Here is a 19,958-nt window from a genome sequence, read left to right as displayed (position 1 = left end):
CAGATCTCCGACATCGCTGCTCCCGAAAAGATTCTGCCAGAACGGGACCAATGACGACTGAAGAGGATCGTTCAACGGGACAGAAATGCAACCTTTCCACAAATTGCTGCAGATTTCGATGCTGGACCATCAACAAATGTCAGCGGGCGAACCGTTCAATGAAACAGCAACGATATGGACTTTCGGAGCCTTGATGACTGCACGACACAAAGCTTTATGCTTCGACTGGGCCAGTCAGCACCGACATTAGACTACTGACGACTGGAAACACGTTTCCTGGTCGGACGAGTCTCGTTTCAAATAGTATCGAACGGATGGACGTATACGGTTATGGAGATAATCTCATGAACCCATGCACCCTGTATGTCAGTAGAGGACTGTTAAAGCTGGTGGAGGCCCTATAAAGGTGTGGGGCGTGTGCAGTTCGAGTGATCTGAGGCTCCTGATACGTCTAGATACAACTCTGAGACGTGCCTCATACGTAAGCCTCCTGTCTAATCACCTGCATCCATTTATGTCCACTGTGTATTCCGATGGACTTGGGAAATTCCAGCAGGACAATGCTACACCCCACAGATTCAGAATTGCCAGAGAGTGGCTCCAGGATCACTCTTCTAAGTTTAAACACTTCCGTTGGCCACCAAACTCTCCAGACATGACCATTATTGAGCATATCTGGGATGCCTTGCAATGTGCTGTTCAGAAGAGATCTCCACCCCGTCGTATTCTTACTGATTTGTGGAGTCAGTTCCCTCCAGCACAACTTCAGACATTAGGCGAGTCCAAGCCACGTCACGTTGCGGCACTTCTGCTTGTTGGCAGGGGATCTACACGATATTAGGTTGGTGTACCAGTTTCTTTGAGTCTTCAGTATATATGGTGCGTGGAATGCGTCAGATGTTGAGTGATGTGAAAGACACAAATGCTGCGTACTGCTCTAAGGCAGCACTATCAACACCTGACAGTTTGGAAGTGGCCCCAGTCTGGGTCTCCATTTGGCTGCCTGTGCGAATCGTGGAATATCCTGATTTGGATGTACAGTAGCTCAATGTTGGACCACATAGGAACATGGAGGCAGGCGTACTTGTCAAGGTTCCAGTCGACCACGTCTGACCACCGTAAGGAAGACTCGCCGTATTGTGCACCATGCACATCGTGGCTCCTTCATATCTGTGCCTGCCCTCAGAGTACAAGTAATGGACTAGTCTGTAGGCTGTCGTGGCCGATGTCATTGAAGGTAAAAGTCTTCTAGGTTGTTAGGCCGCATCTTATTTCTTCTGCACCAGTGGTACTCAACCTGGTCGCTGTTAGAAGGCGTTCTAGCTTTCATGATGGGCGCTAGAGGTGGTATTACACGACACATCTATCATAAACAAGTTTGCACCAGCGTCCCAAACGCACAGATCTGGATCTGCCAACTTTTTAATTAGCGCTGTTACACAATATACCTAACGTGTAAGTGTGAAACAGCGCCCAAGTGGTAAATACACTTGTCAGTCACAACATTATGACCTTTGTATCGGATAACAGCGGCGACGCGTCGTGGCATGGAGGCAACGAGGCCTTGCTAAGTTGCTATAGGGAGACGGGATCACATGTGCACGCACAAGTCACTTAATTCCTGTAAATTTCGGGGAGGGGGACAATGAGTGTGACGCCAGGTTCTGTCACATCTCAGATGTGTTCGATCGGTTTCACATCTGACGAGTTGGGGGACCAGCACATCAACTGAAACTCCATCACACATGTGTGACATGGCACATCATCTTGTTGAAAAATTCCACTGCCACCGTGAAGCATGATAGTCATGAAGGGGTGTAGGTGTCCTGCAACCTGTGTACCATACTCCTTGGCCGTGCCTTGCACGAGCTCCACTGACCCCATGGATGCCTATGTGATTGTTCTCCAGACCGTAATGGAACCGCGGCCAGGTTGTCTCCGTCCTACAGTACAGGTGTCAAGGAGCTGCTGCCCTGGAAGGCTACGGATTCGCGCCCTCCCACCAGCTCTGCCACCATGCTAAAGTGCATTGCTGATGGTTACATGCTGAATTCAGTCGTAGTTCCCGATATCGTGGTGTTAACACTGGCACGTAAATTGGTCGTCGGCTGTGGAGGCCCATTATTAGGAGTGTTCAGTGTTCTTTGTGTCCATGCACATGTAACATGCTAGGCCGATGTACCACTTTAAAACATCCCCTCTGCGGAATGACAAACCCTAACTTAAAACGTACTGGAACCCTTGGACTGTCTGGTACGGTAAGCGGTAGATTTACAAGGGTGTGTGGCAGGTCCTCTTTGTGAGGTGTGCGCGGTGGCAGCGTAGTCAGCCTCCGCACTTTTTCAACGTGTAATCTTACCTGCCTTTACCTGCAGTTCAGCCACTCATACGTTATTCGCACCTTTTGGATTCTGGACTTAGTAAATATGTAGAACGTTTTGGAGGGGAATGTCGTAGCTACTAAATAATGCAATACAGCTCTGATAAAAGCAGTTGTATTCTAGAGACACGTTGGCCTCAAAATCCTTTGATACAATTTATTACAAACAAATTGCAAAATCGTAGTTTACACATCAGTATCGAGCCTGGTAGTGGTCAGACGGATATGCCGCTCTTATTGGGTTCAAGACCACTGTCGAATACTAACTGCATTTGGTTGTCGTCTGAATCAGGCTAATCCCAATTGTGATCGTATTAATATAATTCACTCAGCTGCCACACGCGTCTTTTAATGCACAAGGCCAGGACCTTGTATTACCGGATACCACGGAACTCAGTCTTCACTTACACTTGACACCACACATAGAAATAAGCATGATCGTAACCAATTGGCTAAACAAAACAGAATTTCAACAGCAGGAGCGAGCACAGCAGATGACTTACCGTGTTCATTGACTGTCGTGCGGTTGCACGCAATAGGCTTTGCTCCATTAACTACACTCCTGGAAATGGAAAAAAGAACACATTGACACCGGTGTGTCAGACCCACCATACTTGCTCCGGACACTGCGAGAGGGCTGTACAAGCAACGATCACACGCACGGCACAGCGGACACACCAGGAACCGCGGTGTTGGCCGTCGAATGGCACTAGCTGCGCAGCATTTGTGCACCGCCGCCGTCAGTGTCAGTCAGTTTGCCGTGGCATACGGAGCTCCATCGCAGTCTTTAACACTGGTAGCATGCCGCGACAGCGTGGACGTGAACCGTATGTGCAGTTGACGGACTTTGAGCGAGGGCGTATAGTGGGCATGCGGGAGGCCGGGTGGACGTACCGCCGAATTGCTCAACACGTGGGGCGTGAGGTCTCCACAGTACATCGATGTTGTCGCCAGTGGTCGGCGGAAGGTGCACGTGCCCGTCGACCTGGGACCGGACCGCAGCGACGCACGGATGCACGCCAAGACCGTAGGATCCTATGCAGTGCCGTAGGGGACCGCACCGCCACTTCCCAGCAAATTAGGGACACTGTTGCTCCTGGGGTATCGGCGAGGACCATTCGCAGCCGTCTCCATGAAGCTGGGCTACGGTCCCGCACACCGTTAGGCCGTCTTCCGCTCACGCCCCAACATCGTGCAGCCCGCCTCCAGTGGTGTGGCGACAGGCGTGAATGGAGGGACGAATGGAGACGTGTCGTCTTCAGCGATGAGAGTCGCTTCTGCCTTGGTGCCAATGATGGTCGTATGCGTGTTTGGCGCCGTGCAGGTGAGCGCCACAATCAGGACTGCATACGACCGAGGCACACAGGGCCAACACCCGGCATCATGGTGTGGGGAGCGATCTCCTACACTGGCCGTACACCACTGGTGATCGTCGAGGGGACACTGAATAGTGCACGGTACATCCAAACCGTCATCGAACCCATCGTTCTACCATTCCTAGACTGGCAAGGGAACTTGCTGTTCCAACAGGACAATGCTCGTCCGAATGTATCCCGTGCCACCCAACTTGCTCTAGAAGGTGTAAGTCAACTACCCTGGCCAGCAAGATCTCCGGATCTGTCCCCCATTGAGCATGTTTGGGACTGGATGAAGCGTCGTCTCACGCGGTCTGCACGTCCAGCACGAACGCTGGTCCAACTGAGGCGCCAGGTGGAAATGGCATGCCAAGCCGTTGCACAGGACTACATCCAGCATCTCTACGATCGTCTCCATGGGAGAATAGCAGCCTGCATTGCTGCGAAAGGTGGATATACACTGTACTAGTGCCGACATTGTGCATGCTCTGTTGCCTGTGTCTATGTGCCTGTGGTTCTGTCAGTGTGATCATGTGATGTATCTGACCCCAGGAATGTGTCAATAAAGTTTCCCCTTCCTGGGACAATGAATTCACGGTGTTCTTATTTCAATTTCCAGGAGTGTATTTGCATCTATGCTTCAGTAATTGTCACACAGTAAGATAAACATTCATTCACAGTCAAAATAGCTTCACCTCCTATGCGAACGTTACTTTGTCCCGGTCTTATTCAGATTTAGCCAAAAGCAAAGCTTAGTTGGTAATCTTGCGGGAGCGCAACTGCCGGCCTTCCGTACTGCTGCCTGGTCTAACTGCTAGTCCTCAACAGTGGCGTGCTGTGCGCCCTTCTCCCACACAAAACTGCTTGTGACATCAGCACCATCTTTTCCCTTAAAACAGACATATTTTACCTTATACTTTCCCTGTTGCTTTCTGTGCAATGCACTTTTGATTTACACTCTTCTGCATATTTTATTCTGGCCCTCTGCTCTAATTTAAAGTTTTATCAAACGAATTACTTTTCTACCCTTTGGCAGCCTCTGGTCGGACCAGGCCACCTTCTCCATCCCCAAAGGGTGTCCGCCTTTGGATACTGCCTCGTATTCTAAGCTTCCCTGGCTTTTCTGTGTCCTTCTGCTTCACGGTCTTGCAGATCACCGTGCCGGGCTACCGCGCCCGACTCGGCTCTTATTGTAACCCTTCGGCACGCTACCTCCACTCTGGCCTTCCATCCCCGTCTGCTATCACGCTGCCTTCTAATCGATGATTGATTAATTAAAAAGGCTTTAACTTTAGTTTCATTGCTCGTACAACAACCGGGTTTCTTTCTGAAACCACCTCATATTCTTAGCTATCGAATGAAGTTCTTAAAACTGTTGCTTATTTAAGGGTGGTCATTTGTGCACAGCACATTGGCATGTTTCGCGCGCTCATACCCCGCCCGGCATTATAGTCTGATGTTAGTTCCGCCATCGTTCGCCTTATTTTACCAGTCTACCCTGCTTACGACGTCCGACATCTGTAATGAGGGGTGTTTGTCCAACCCCACGACGTCTGCATGTGGTTTCACTCCGTTTTTTCCACGTGTTGAAGAAACACATCACAGCACTCCTAGAACACCCGACAAATGCCGAGACTCCGGGTCATCATCACCTGCCCTCAGTCAAACTCAGATACATCGCGCGCGTTCCTCACTCTCCACAGGGATAGCACCCTGAGCCTCACTACGTGCACCGAGTGTGTGGCTGACTAACAGTCATTCTTCGCCAGGTGGCGCTAACACCGCCTGGACCACTTTATATCGATAGTAGGTCGCTGGTCATAATGTTCTGGCTGATCAGGTATTCGTAATCACAGGCTTGTTTACGTGGGTTGCGTTGTTGGGTGTGCTCCGTGTAGAAGGTGGTTAGTAACTCATTTACTAACCACCTTCCACACGGAGCACGTCCGAATCTCACCACTGATTTCTAGTATCAGCCGCACGCAGTTGACGTCAACAAGTGTATGGGCCTGAAGATGACGTTGTTACAACGTTGAATCTAGTTGCCAAAATAAAATCGACACCTTAAATACAGCTGGAGGAATTTCTTCATTTTTAATGTAAATTTATACCAGCTGGCGTCCGACTGTCCTTCATTTCAACTATGGATCTACGAAGAGGTCATCAGATGGTTCAAATGGCTCTGAACACTGTGGGACTTAACATCTGAGGTCATCAGTCCTCTAGAACTTAGAACTACTTAAACCTAACTAACCTAAGGACATCATACACATCCATGCCCCTGGCATGATTTGAACCTGCGACCGTAGCGGCCACGCGGTAGGAGACTGAAGCGCCTAGAGCCGCTCAGCCACAACGGCCGGCGTGGGATCTTCCATGCGTCTAGTTCCAACTACCATTCCGTGTTCAAAATCTGTTAATTCCAGGCGCGCGGCCATTATCGCGTCGGAAACCTTTTTACATATAGCACCTGAGCACAAATGATACCTCCGTAAGTGCACAGCCTTTTTCTACTTTGTCTACACGATACTACCGCCATCGGTATACGTACATATCGCTATCCCATGATATTTCTCACCTCAGTGCATCTCATGAAGTAATGCAATAATAAAAAGTTTTTAAGACGTCATTATTCGTGAATGCGAGAGCCGATAGTAATCGTAAATAAGGATACAACTCGCAATTTGAGTCACGGTTATATCAGTACTAAAACGTGTTACGTGAATTAATATGACAAAACGACCATGAGTGATCTCGCTTCATGATGTTCTTTACAATCACAGGGTGGTATTAGGAATTTATTTCCTTTATTGATAACGTTACTGTACAATTGCAGGGAGACATGCTGTACAAGTTAGGTAGTAGCACCCATGGATGATTAGAGGTGTATGTTACCTAGAGCAGTCAATTTGTTTCAGGTTAGTCTTCTTTTAAAGACGTTATAACGTGAACATCAAGAAAATTAAAACGATGATGATGGAATATAGCCGAATTAAGTCAGGGGATGTTGATAGAATTAGCTAAGGATACCAGACACTAAAATTAGTTGATGAGCTGACCTATTTGAGAAGCAAAGTTGACCAACGATGGGCGAAATAGAGAGGGTGTTTAATACAGACCGACAGTAGCGAGAAAAGTGTTTCTGAGACAGAGAAATCTGTTGATATGACACATAAATTTAAATGTTGGGAATCTTTTCTGAAATTATTTGCATGGATACCTGTAGACCTGTAAGGAAGTGACACTTGGCGATAAACAGGGCAGAGAAAATGAAAACTGAAGGTTTTGAAACGCGCTGCTGTACAGCGTGAGTCAGCTGTCCCTGCCGCTGCCGTTTTATGCAACCCGCCTTCAAAAACTACTCGCGAGATTTTCATATTCTCTCGCTCGCTACCCGAAAAATACACCACTGGCCATTAAAATTGCTACACCAAGAAGAAATGCAGATGATAAATGGGTTTTCATTGGGCAAACATATTATACTAGAACTGACATGTGATTACATTTTCACGCAATTTGGGTGCATAGATCCTGAGAAATCAGTACCCAGAACAACCACCTCTGGCCGTAATAACGGTCTTGATACGCCTGGGCATTGAGTCAAACAGAGCTTGGATTGTGTGTACAGGTACAGCTGCCCGTGCAGCTTCAACACGATACCACAGTTCATCAACAGTAGTGACTGGCGTATTGTGACGAGCCAGTTGCTCGGCTACCATTGACCAGACGTTTTCAATTGGTGATAGATCTGGAGAATGTGCTGGCCAGGGCAGCAGTCGAACATTTTCTGTATCCAGAAAGGCCCGTACAGGACCTGCAACATGCGGTCGTGCATTATCCTACTGAAATGTACGGTTTCGCAGGCATCGAATGAAGGGTAGAGCCACGGGTCGTAACACGTCTGAAATGTAATGTCGACTGTGCAATGTGCCGTCAATGCGAACAAGAGGTGACCGTGACGTGTAACTAATGGCACCCCATACCATCACGCTGGGCGATACGCCAGTATGGCGATGACGAATACATACTTCCAATGTGCGTTCACCTCGATGTCTCCAAACACGGATGCGACCATCATGATGCTGTAAACAGAAACTGGATTAATCCGCAAAAATGACGTTTTGCCATTCGTGCACCCAGGTTCGTCGTTGAGTACACCATCGCAGGCGCTCCTGTCTGTGATGCAGCGTCAAGGGTAATCGCAACCACGGTCTCCGAGCTGACAGTCCATGCTGCTGCAAACGTCGTCGCCCGCATCTCGTGGTCGTGCGGTAGCGTTCTCGCTTTCCACGCCCGGGTTCCCGGGTTCGATTCCCGGCGGGGTCAGGGATTTTCTCTGCGTCGTGATGGCTGGGTGTTGTGTGCTGTCCTTAGGTTAGTTAGGTTTAAGTAGTTCTAAGTTCTAGGGGACTGATGACCGTAGATGTTAAGTTCCATAGTGCTCAGAGCCATTTTTTTGCAAACGTCGTCGAACTGTTGGTGCAGATGGTTGTTGTCTTGCAAACGTCCCCATCAGTTACCTGAGGGATCGAGACGTGACTGCACAATCCGTTACAGCCATGCGGATAAGATGTCTGTCATCTCGACTGCTAGTGATACGAGGCCGTTGGGATCCAGCACGGGGTTCCGTATTACCCTCCTGAACCCACCGATTCCATAATCTGCTAACAGTCATTGGATCTCGACCAACGCGAGCAGCAATGTCGCGATACGATAAACCGCAATCGCGATAGGCTACAATGCGACCTTTATCAAAGTCGGAAACGTGATGGTACGCATTTCTCCTCCTTACATGAGGCATCACAACAACGTTTCACCAGGCAACGCCGGTCAACTGCTGTTTGTGTATGGGAAATAGGTTGGAAACCTTCCTCATGTCAGCACGTTGTAGGTGTCGCCACCGACGCCAACCTTGTGTGAATGCTCTGAAAAGCTAATCATTTGCATATCACAGCATCTTCTTCCTGTCGGTTAAATTTCGCGTCTCTAGCACGTCATCTTCGTGGAGTAGCAATTTTAATGGCCAGTAGTGCATTAGACCTACAGAAAGGATAAACAGGGCCTTTTTGTAGGAAATTTAATGTAGTTAAATTCTGTACTTCAGCGTTGGCGTGACTTACTGTCCCGCTAACCTTCGCTAGATTGAGCTTATACCTGCCCACTTCTGTTGTACAGGCATTAGCATCTTGCTGTTGAAGGCGAGTGTCGCAGACAGGTGAGCAGCATGGACAAGCCAGAGATGTACAGTCGCAACGGCGCGGACCTCGTGGTGACTGCCGCGAAATACGTTGACCAGCTGTGGCCGCTGCTCACGTGGCCCGAGCCGCCATTGCCCGCGCTAGACATCGGCTGCGGGCCCGGCGACATCGCCAGCAAGGTAGGCGCTGCTTCAGTTCCTTCCCGTCACATTACTACTCACCAGGACCCTTCGACGAGCCAGAAAACTTTGTGGCTTTCTGGAAACTATCATCAGTGCTGGAAATTCAGAAAGCCCTACAAAAAAAGTTACACTTGTCAAAATGAATGGCTGCTCATTTTTAAAAAAAGTGAATAAATGCAAGTAAATGCGCTTTAACTCTTTCACTGCTACAGCCGTGCTCCCTGCATTTCGTGCTGACCGCGGCTTTGTTGTCGGTGCACTGCTCGCCAAATACTGCTACCTGTGCTAAGAGCAGGTGTTCCGGCCGCTGTGAAATACTTATTACCCGCTTTTAAGAAAACAGTTGCTGTCGTAGTTTTCAATTCGAAGACTGTTTTGATGCAGCTTTCCATGCTATTCTACCCTGTGAGAGTCTATTCATCTGCGAATAACTACTGCAGCCTACATCCTTATGGATCCGCTTACCGTATTCAGCTCTTGGTCTCCCTCTACGATATTTTTACACCCCAAACTTCTCTCCAATACTACATTGGTGATACGTTGATGTCGCAATGTGTCCTTTCAACCGATCCCTTCTTTTGGTCAAGTTGTGCCACAAATTTCTTGTCTCTCGATTTCTGTTCAGTACCTCCTCATTAGTTACATGATCGACCCATGTAATCTTTAGTATTCTTCTGTAGCACCGCATTTCGAAAGCTTCTATTCTCTTTTTTTCTCAACTGTTAATCGTCCACGCTTCACTTCATACATGGCAACGCTGCATCCAAATACCTTCAAAAAAACTTCCTAACACAAATCTATGGAAATGAAAATGGAGTCCCATGCTTCTTGACAGAGCGTAGGGGAACGATGCGGGAGACCCGCACCGCCGTACTGGGCAAGGTTCTAATGGAGGTGGTTTGCCGTTGCTTTCTTCCGACCGTAATGGGGATGAATGATGATGGTGAAGACGACACAACAACACCCAATTATCTCGGGGTAAGTGAAAATCCCTCACTCCGCCAAGAATCGCACCCGGGACCCCGTGCTCGGGAAGCGAGAACGCTACCGCTAGACCATGAGCGGCGCGCACTTAAATCCACCTACGCTGTTGACAAATTATTGTTATTAAGATATGCTTTTCTTGTCACTGCCTCTCTATATTTCATATCCTCTCTACTTCGGCCATCATCTGTTATTTGTCCGTCCAAACAGCAAAACTCACCTACTTCTTTAAGCGTCTCGTTTCCTAATCTAAGTCCCTTAGTATCCCCTGATTTCATTAGACTACATTCCGTTATCCTTGTTTTGCTTTTGTTAATGTTCATCTTATATTTGCCTTCCAACACACGGACCAACTGCTCTTCCAAGTCCGTTACTGTCTCTGACAGAAATACAGCGTCGTAGACAAATCTCAAAGTTTTTTTTCTTCTCCAAATTTTACGGGTATTTCTACTCCAAAATTTTCTTTGGTTTCCTGTACTGCTTGCTCAATGTACAAATTAAATAACATCGTCTATAGGCTGCAACCCTGTCTCACTCCGTTCCAAAGCACTGCATCCTTTTCATGCCCCTCGACTGTCATAACTGCCGTTTGTTTTCGCTCCGTTTATTGTACCCCTACTACCTTCAGATTATCAAAGAGAATATTCCAGTCAACATTGTCAAAATCTTTCTGTAAGTCTAGAAGTGCTAAAAACGTATGTTTATCTTTCCTTTAACCTGTCTTCTAAGATAAGTCGAAAGGTCAATGTTGCCTCATATGTTCCTACATTTCTCCCAAAATCCAAAGCGATCTTCCCCGTGGTCGGCTGCCACAAGTTTTTGCATTCTTCTGTAAAGAATTCGTGTTAGTATTTTGCAACGAAAACTTATTAAACTGAAAATTCCGTAATTTTCGCATCTTTCAGCAACTGCATTCTTTAGAATTGGGTTTACTACATTCTTCTCGAAGCGTGAGGGTATTTCGCCTGTCTCATATATCTTGCACGCCAGATGGAAGAGTTTTCTCATAGCTGGCTCTCTCAAGACGGAGTGTCGTCTACCCCCCGGGGGGGGGGGGGGGGGGCGCTTGATTCGACTTAGATCTTTCAAAGCTCTGTCAAATTCTTCCCAGAGTTTGTATCTCTTCTCCCAGTGTCATGTCTCCCCTCTCATCTGCATCTACGCCCACATCCTCTTCTATAATACTGCCTTCACGTTCATCACCCTTCTTTAGCTGCTCTATATACTCCTTCCACCTTTCAGCTTTCCCTTCTTTGCTTAGAACTACTTTACCATCTGATCCCTTGATATTCATACAACTGCTTTTTTCCGCAAAAGGCCTCTTTAATTTTCCTGCAGGCACTATCAGTCTTTTCCCTAGCGAAACATGCTTCAAAATCTTTACATTTTGTTCTGTGCCATTCCTGCTTACATATTTTGCACTTCCTGTCAATCTCATTTTTTGAGCGTTTATATTCACTTTCCCTGCTTGATCGTTGCACTTCTAATTTTTTTCCTTTCATCAAACTACTCTGTAAAAGACAACTGATTTTCCCACATCTTACCATCTGATATCTTTGCTTGATAAAGGACTGAATTTCTTTTCACTATTCGTCATCGTTAATGTGCTGCATCAAATTAAATAAAACGTTATACGAAATTTTAAAGAATTTTCAGAGGTAAAAATGCTTTGCATTAACTTTACATATGGTTCATTTTACCTCATACATTGCTGTCTGTGAAATGTAGGTAAGATACCGAACTTAAATTTAAATTTGGGAGCAGAACGATATCTCAATTCGTTATCCAGTTATTGATTTTGATATCCGACGGACTGTTGGTGTGCCCAGTTCTGTCCAAGTGGACTTGCCAGCTGCAATGAAATACCTGTCATCCATTTTTAAGAGGACTATTCTTCGTAACACTTTCTTTTCTGCATAACTTACAGTCTGACATCTTTTCTCGATAAAGAACTGAATTTCTTTTCTTTATTCAACATAATTACTGTGCAGCATCAAATTAAGTAAATCATTTCACGAAATTTTAGAGAATTTGCAGAGGTAAAAAGGCATTGCATAAACTTTTTGTGTGGTAGACTTATGAAATGTAGATAAGACAGCAAAATTTTGTTTAAAATTGAGAGCAGAACGATATCTCATTCCGCTCTCAAGTTACTGGTTCTTATATCTGACGGACGGTCGCGCGCAACACACTCATTTCTGTCGCGGGTCATCACAATCGTCATAATTCATAAACGGTTCAAGATTTCGAAAAGAGGTTTATTTGCAAAAGACAGCACTCAAAAAGGCACGTGTATGCTGTGGTAAATACTAGAAACTTTTTAATTCACCAAACTATGGAAGTAGCACCTCCTTAGTAGTGAGAGGTCGGTGGAATGGGACGTCAATAACGCTTAAAGAAAAACCAGGGCCCACATTTAAACACGTCCTCAACGCCTTCACCGCAGTCAAAGAGCTTGCAATAGAGTAAGCCCGTAGTAACTGGTTACATTTTGAGAGGTAGCGTGCGTCTGTTCGTGCAGCTTAGGTACGCGACCTTAACCCTCATACATATCGCAAAAAACGTAAATTTAAGGTGTCTATTCTTGTTATCGTTTGTACTCGGAACAACAATTCTGATAAAATGTAACCTTGTTTTGACCTCTATCTGAATTACTGTGAAAGGCTGTCGTATAAATTTACCCGAAATGCTTTGTGGATATAGGGTTTGGTTGTTTCCCTACAAAATACAATCACAAACACTTCACTGCACTGCCTACCTGCGTTAAAACTTCTATAACTTGGTTATATCTCGGAACACCACAATTTATGTCCTGAAAAATCTAGCATCCGTGACAAATATTTCACTGAAACAACAAATGAGCATGAACATTATTGTAACAACACTTCGTTGACCTTCTTAACAAAATTTTGCCGCACTATAATATTTTTTTAACTGTGCGTTCCAGAACGTCGACTGCACTATTTCACTGCCTACAGGCGAGTTCGCTATTGCTGCTCAGTTCTGCACTCGGTCCCTAAGCACGTCAAGGTCATCGCAAAAACACTCCAAACGAAATAACACCGTGGTTCCCCTGCGGACTCGAATGACTGAAACAAATATGAATTCAACATAATACTATATCATTCCATTGGGACTATGACAGTCGTTTACGATTAATAGTCCATTAACATAATTAAAACACTTAGATATTTGAGTATAGATATATATTAGCATAGTTTTAAAGTGGTCTTTGTGGGGTTACTATCAATTCACTATGACATCGCTTTACAACTTAATGAAAAATTTAGATAATTTCTAAATTTATGGTGCTGTTACATCATAGGTTCTTTTCTGTCCTCCTGTAAATTTTCAAGTTACGAAATATGCAGCACCAGTCGCAAAATCATGTTTTATTTATTCGCTTTTGCAAATCGATTTCAACTGATTACCAGCCATCATCGGTGCTTTCAACCAGTATATGCCCTGAGTAGTAATACTGTCTTAAGCAGAAGTCAAAAATAAAGTCATAGTTGTTTGGTAACCCTCTTAGGGACACTTGCGGGATTCAAGAGAACCCTGGTCTACTTATCCACGCTGACTATAGGGCCAGATTCCACATGGCTGAACCCTCCAGAACTTTCTGATCGTAATCAGTCTACTGCATAACAACTGTGGAATTCCCTTTTGTCAGCTAGCGACATCACGATGCTGCTGTATTTCCAGAGCTTCGTGAGTGCCAGCTTCTCATAGTTGGAAATGTTCGATTTTGGAGCTATCGTCTTGGTGATCGAATTGCAGTTCTCCTGCGGATTTCTTCTTCCACGTTTAGTGGATGTGTGCTGGTTACTTGCTCCATTACACTGGTGAAACTTGAAATAGGCTCATTCCTAGGAGTGGTTGCGAAATGGGGGTCTCTGCTAAGAATCTTGAATGTGGTACAGCAAACTGTTTACAACTTAGGTTAATTGCAGTGAGAGTACCTTTCATCTGCTGCGCTTTTTCATGCATATGGTCAAACTTCGTAGACTGGCACAATGAGGCATTCTTACTGACACAGTCTGTTAGGGACCAAGATGCACTGTGTTGAGAAGCAACAGTACATGTGAACGCCCTTATGACTTATAGGCATTCAGTCACTCACACACATTGAGCAACCCACAGCTCATCTGAGACGGCTCACATATGCCACTGAAACCTGATAGATCCATTCTGTTGGTGTTACACATCTGCAAAAGCACCTGTCAGATGGGAATTGGAACAGTGACTGGTAATTAGCGCCAAAGCTGAGGTACATTAAAAGCAACTAGTCAACAACTCGTCTCGATATTGTACATTATTCAGAACAGGTGAACTTTAACTGATCTGCTCACCCAGATAAGTGTCTGGAGAAATCGTTGAACGCCAACTGACTACTGTCCACTACCTGGGATCGCCATGGATATAGCGCTGCCACACATCACACAAAACAGAACTTATACACACTTACACACACATAAATATTAGATGATTGATGAAAAGTGGGCATTTCCTGGAATTTTCCTTCCTCACTCGGTGTTGCAATGTATATAAATGACATGTTCTAGGTTTCGAAGCCAGTCCTTATCTCCCGGGGGAAACAGTCGTACCTACCGAACTATCTAGGCGAACGTAATGCGAAGATCGCTACTCAAATACTGAAGCTTTGAGTCGGAAAGCGATACTTGCTTGGATACATCCGCTAGTAAAAAGATTGCCCACAAAAGGCAAGGATTCCAGTTCAAACCACAGTTCAGCGGTTAATTAGGTCTGTCTGGATATTTCATTGCAGAAAAATGGCTCTGAGCGCTATGGAACTTAACGTCTGAGGTCAAACTTCGTAGACTAGCACAGTGAGGCATTCTTCATGACACAGTCTGTTAGGGACCAAGATGCACTGTGTTGAAAGCAACTTAGAACTACTTAAACCTAACTAACCTAAGGACATCGCACACATCCATGCCCGAGGCAGGATTCGAACCTGCGACTATAGCGGTCGCGCGGTTCCAGCATGAAGCGCCTAGAACCACTGAGCCACACCGGCCGGCATTTCATTGCAGAGATAAATAATATTTCATAATGACAATCAGTAATTAATTTTTTTCTTGTAACTGTCGCTATTAATATGTGATTGTTATGACTTTACAAACTGACGAAAGGTGCCCTGTAAGAAACTTAAAAGATGGAAACCACTCGACAGTTCAAACATTACTGGACATTGTTGAATGTGAGGTTCACCATTTATGCAAAACACCGTTTTTCTCAGTACCCAAACATGTTTCGGTGCCACTGTGCCATCATTAGTGGGTTTTCGTTTTTATTTATTCTGCAATGTGAACATTTTTGTTAAATAATTATAAAATTATGTGCATTTTTAGTTCAAACAACAGATCGTTTCTTTTTGTAAATACCTTTAAATTTGGTGTGCATGAATGTAAAGGTATTTACAAAAAGAAACGATCTGTTTATTGAACTAAAAATGCACGTAATTTTATAATCATTTAACAAAAATGTTCACATTGCAGAATAAATAAAAACGAAAATCACTGATGATGGTACTGAGAAAAACGGTGTTTTGCGTAGCTGGCGGACCTCACATCCGACAATTTTATCTGCAAACACGGCCAATAGAAGGAACTGTAAATCGAAATGATGGATATTAGTGGTGACAGTTGTCACCCCCTTTACATCGCAGTACGCTATTGTTTTGCAAACGCCATAAATTGAACCGTACCCAGATGGGACCAGACTGACGTTTACACGTTGCTTGGTCACATGACTTCCTGAGTGCGTGTGTGTGGTATCTACTGATAGATGGAAAGGCAAACTTCTCTTGGGTGCCAGAAATGTTATACATTGCGCAGTGGTGGGCCTTATTTATCAGTTGTCCCTTTGTTCTCCATCTTCGATGGGTCTGAAGACCGGTATCATCACACTTCTGTCAGGGTTACGGAATGACACTGTAACAGATTCCTCCTTCTCATACAAACGATACACTACATAATTCTTCCAAGCGCGTTACAACTTATCCAGAAAACGTATCTGTGTGCTTGCAGGTTTTAGCCCCGCGGCTCCCACCTGGCACGAAACTGGTGGCCTGCGACATCAGCCCAGAGATGGTGGAGTTCGGCAGGCAGCACAACTCACTCACTGGCGCCATCACGTTCGAGCGCCTGGATCTTTTGGAACCTGATCTGGAGAACTCCGCCGTGTGGCAGTACACGCCCTTTGGCAAGGTGTTCGCCTTCATGCTGATGCACTGGGTGCCTGACACCAGGTGCGTACTCACCATAACGTCTTGATATCTACAAGAGCCAGCCGCTCACACTTCACTTAGACACCGTAGTCAATAGATTCCTGTACACAATGATGTAACCACACAGTGAGTTTCAGCAATTTTAAGTCTGCACTCATCTGTGTCTTTTGTGCTCGATAAAAGTATACCACACATGAACTGTTAGTAGACTGTCAGTACAGATGTACTACCACACTTCAGGACAATGCAACTGAGTAATGTGCACCTACATTGACAGTTCTCCTGACAAAAGTTGGAATTCTGAAAATCACTAACTTCTTTCCCATTTAGCACTGGCAAAAGCCGATAAAAAGTTATTTGGTCAGTAATTGCCAAATCCTGTACTCTACACACATTTTAAAGCACTACTTGTAATGAAAGAGAATTACTTTTGGAACACCAAAGAGCTGCTTGATGAGTGCCATATTTGTTGGTGACTAGTTTCGGCCACAATATCATTCTCAAATCGAGCCAAGTAACATATAAGAGTGAAAAAAAAGTACGCTATAAACTTCATACACCTTATGTACAACTGACGTTTAATAATGCAACACTTTTTTCTGGAAGCAGGTTGGTTTTGATCCAGGGTTCCAAAACACCATATTATTCCCTACTCTTTTGGCTACAAAACACTGTTTTGCAATGTGATCTCCGTTCAATGTGACGGACTTACGCCACCTTACTGGGAGGGGCTGTATGTCCGTGTGGTACTGCTCTACTGGTCGATTTCGGAGGCATATTCTTGCTGCATCAATAACTTCCTCATTATGCACGTATGGCTTCTTGCTGAGTGCATCCTACTTTGAGACAAATAGGTGGAAGTCGCAAGAGCGAAATCCGGGTCAGCTGCGCGTGGTTCGCGCTCGTGCCATCTCTTGTTTTACACTTTGTCTTTTTCGTGTTACCACCTCGCTATGTTAGTTTCAATTTCTGTTGTCACTGAGTTGCTGCTTTGTCTGCCTGTCAGCGGCAGCAGCAGCACCTATTGATACAGCCCTCACACGTTATCTGTGCTGCACTGCTATTACAGTACTGGCCATTAAAATTGCTACACCAAGAAGAAATGCAGACGATAAACGGGTATTCATTGGACAAATATATTGTACTATAACTGACACGTGATTACATTTTCACACAATTTGGGTGCATAGATCCTGAGAAATCAGTACCCAGAACAACCACCTCTGGCCGTAATAACCGTCTTGATACCCCTGGGCATTGAGTCAAACAGAGCTTGGATTGCGTGTACAGGTACAGCTGCCCGTGCAGCTTCAACACGATACCACAGCAGTGACTGGCGTATTGTGACGAGCCAGTTGCTCGGCTACCATTGACCAGACATTTTCAATTGGTGATATATCTGGAGAATGTGCTGGCCAGGGCAGCAGTCGAACATTTTCTGTATCCAGAAAGGCCCGTACAGGACCTGCAACATGCGGTCGTGCATTATCCTACTGAAATGTACGGTTTCGCAGGCATCGAATGAAGGGTAGAGCCACGGGTCGTAACACATCTGAAATATAATGTCGACTGTGCAATGTGCCGTCAATGCGAACAAGAGGTGACCGTGACGTGTAACCAATGGCACCCCATACCATCACGCTGGGCGATACGCCAGTATGGCGATGACGAATACACACTTCCAATGTGCGTTCACCTCGATATCTCCAAACACGGATGCGGTCATCATGATGCTGTAAACAGAAACTGAATTAATCCGAAAAAATGACGTTTTGCCATTCGTGCACCCAGGTTCGTCGTTGAGTACACCATCGCAGGCGCTCCTGTCTGTGATGCAGCGTCAAGGGTAACCGCAACCACGGTCTCCGAGCTGATAGTCCATGCTGCTGCAAACGTCGTCGAACTGTAGGTGCAGATGGTTGTTGTCTTACAAACGTCCCCATCAGTTACCTGAGGGATCGAGACGTGACTGCACAATCCGTTACAGCCATGCGGATAAGATGTCTGTCATCTCGACTGCTAGTGATACGAGGCCGTTGGGATCCAGCACGGCGTTCCGTATTACCCTCCTGAACCAACAGATTCCACATTCTGTTAACAGTCATTGGATCTCGACTAACGCGAGCAGCAATGTCGCGATTCGATAAACCGCAATCGCGATAGGCTACAATCCCACGTTTATCAAAGTCGGAAATGTGATGGTACGCATTTCTCCTCCTTACACGAGGCATCACAACAACGTTTCACCAGGCAACGCCTGTCAACTACTGTTTGTGTATGAGAAATCGGTTGGAAACGTTCCTGATGTCAGCGCGTTGTAGGTGCCGCCACCGACGCCAACCTTGTGTGAATGCTCTGCAAAGCTAATCATTCGCAAATCACTGCATCTTCTTCCTGTCGGTTAAATTTCGCGTCTGTAGCACGTCATCTTCGTGGTGTAGCAATTTTAATGGCCAGTAGTGTACTTCCCTGTTGTCGTCTGTCGTGGAGTCAGTTGGAACGTGACAGGAGGGCAGTTCGAACCTGCCACTCGTGGAGTTGGAACACGGCACTAGTTCAGTCGGGTTGGAGCAGCAGTGAGACCTGGATGTCCATGGCTCCCCCCGATCGTTGCCGCCACGCATCACTTGAGCCGGGAACGGTCGTCGTGGATCGTCGGTCGGTTGTCCTACTGGACGACGTGAATTGGTTTGCCGATCGCTTATGCGTTGGCTGTGTGAGTGTGTATCGACTCCCGATTTGTCTTCATGATTGCACAGCCACTGCTGAGTGTCGTTCTAGTCTTCGTGCAAGTGTTTGTCAAACTGTATGTGTATTTGGTGTCATTTACACTGAAAACTTGCTTTAAATGTTGTCGTCGTACTGGTAGTGAGTCGGTTGGAGCGGATCAGCAAGCAAATCACCGCGTGGCACATTCGGCCGGACTCGCTGGCGGTCTCTACGCAGTGTTGGAGCGTGTGGGGGCTGTTCTGAGTGCTGCGAGGTCCGTGGCTCACCGACCCAGGGCATGAAAGTTGAGTGGTGATTGAATTACCGAAACCACGTCTGTTCACGTTGTCCCGTTGGTTGGTGGTTCACCGTTGGTGGTAATCCTAGGAGCAACAGCGAGTGTTCGAGTTGGTGAAGACATAGCCACTGTGTGGTGGAAGTAACTATATTTGGCGATTTGAAATTCAAATGCACCAGCGGAATTTTCTGTCCTGTGGCCGTTAGTGTTCTGCTTACCTGCCCTGGTCGCTGACGTAAATTTATGCAGTGTGCTTTCTTCACCTGTTGTCGCTGTCCAATATGGTGTGTAGTTTTTGAGAGCTTAATGTATATTTGCTTGTGGGCGGCTGTGTCTGTAACGTTTTGGCTTTGGAATCCTCGTATACTGGTCGGTGGTTAGCATGTCGTCTTGTCGGTGGATCCCTGACTGTCTCTTGGTTGTGTTGCCTGCGGATCGAGTATAGTTGGGCCGACTTCTTGTCTCACCTAAGCCAACGTTAAGATTTCTAGGGCAGACCGAGCCTCCTGGAAACTTCTAAGCGCTGTTGCCTATGCTGCCTTCTTTTTAGCGTTTAATTGTGTATTTTTAATGGCTCATAGCCAATGGTTGGAATTTGT

The 19,958-nt window shown here is 46.0% G+C and overlaps 1 protein-coding gene across 1 annotated transcript in view; it reads left to right on the top strand.

The window, feature by feature from the left end:
- The first annotated feature begins 8,940 nt into the window (after positions 1 to 8,940).
- LOC126456358 (juvenile hormone acid O-methyltransferase-like) overlaps positions 8,941 to 19,958 on the top strand; it is a 63,459-nt gene continuing 52,441 nt past the window's right edge. Inside the window, exons 1-2 of the mRNA XM_050092112.1 lie at positions 8,941 to 9,112; positions 16,153 to 16,373. Coding sequence (XP_049948069.1) covers positions 8,960 to 9,112; positions 16,153 to 16,373 — 374 coding nt within the window. The 5' untranslated portion in view covers positions 8,941 to 8,959. The remainder of the gene's footprint in view (positions 9,113 to 16,152; positions 16,374 to 19,958) is intronic.

The sequence above is a fragment of the Schistocerca serialis genome, chromosome 2, assembly GCF_023864345.2.
Source record: "Schistocerca serialis cubense isolate TAMUIC-IGC-003099 chromosome 2, iqSchSeri2.2, whole genome shotgun sequence".
NCBI classification, from domain to species: Eukaryota; Metazoa; Arthropoda; class Insecta; order Orthoptera; family Acrididae; genus Schistocerca; species Schistocerca serialis.
Note: the sequence above shows the minus strand (reverse complement) of the source record. Positions and strands in the feature narration are given on the sequence as shown.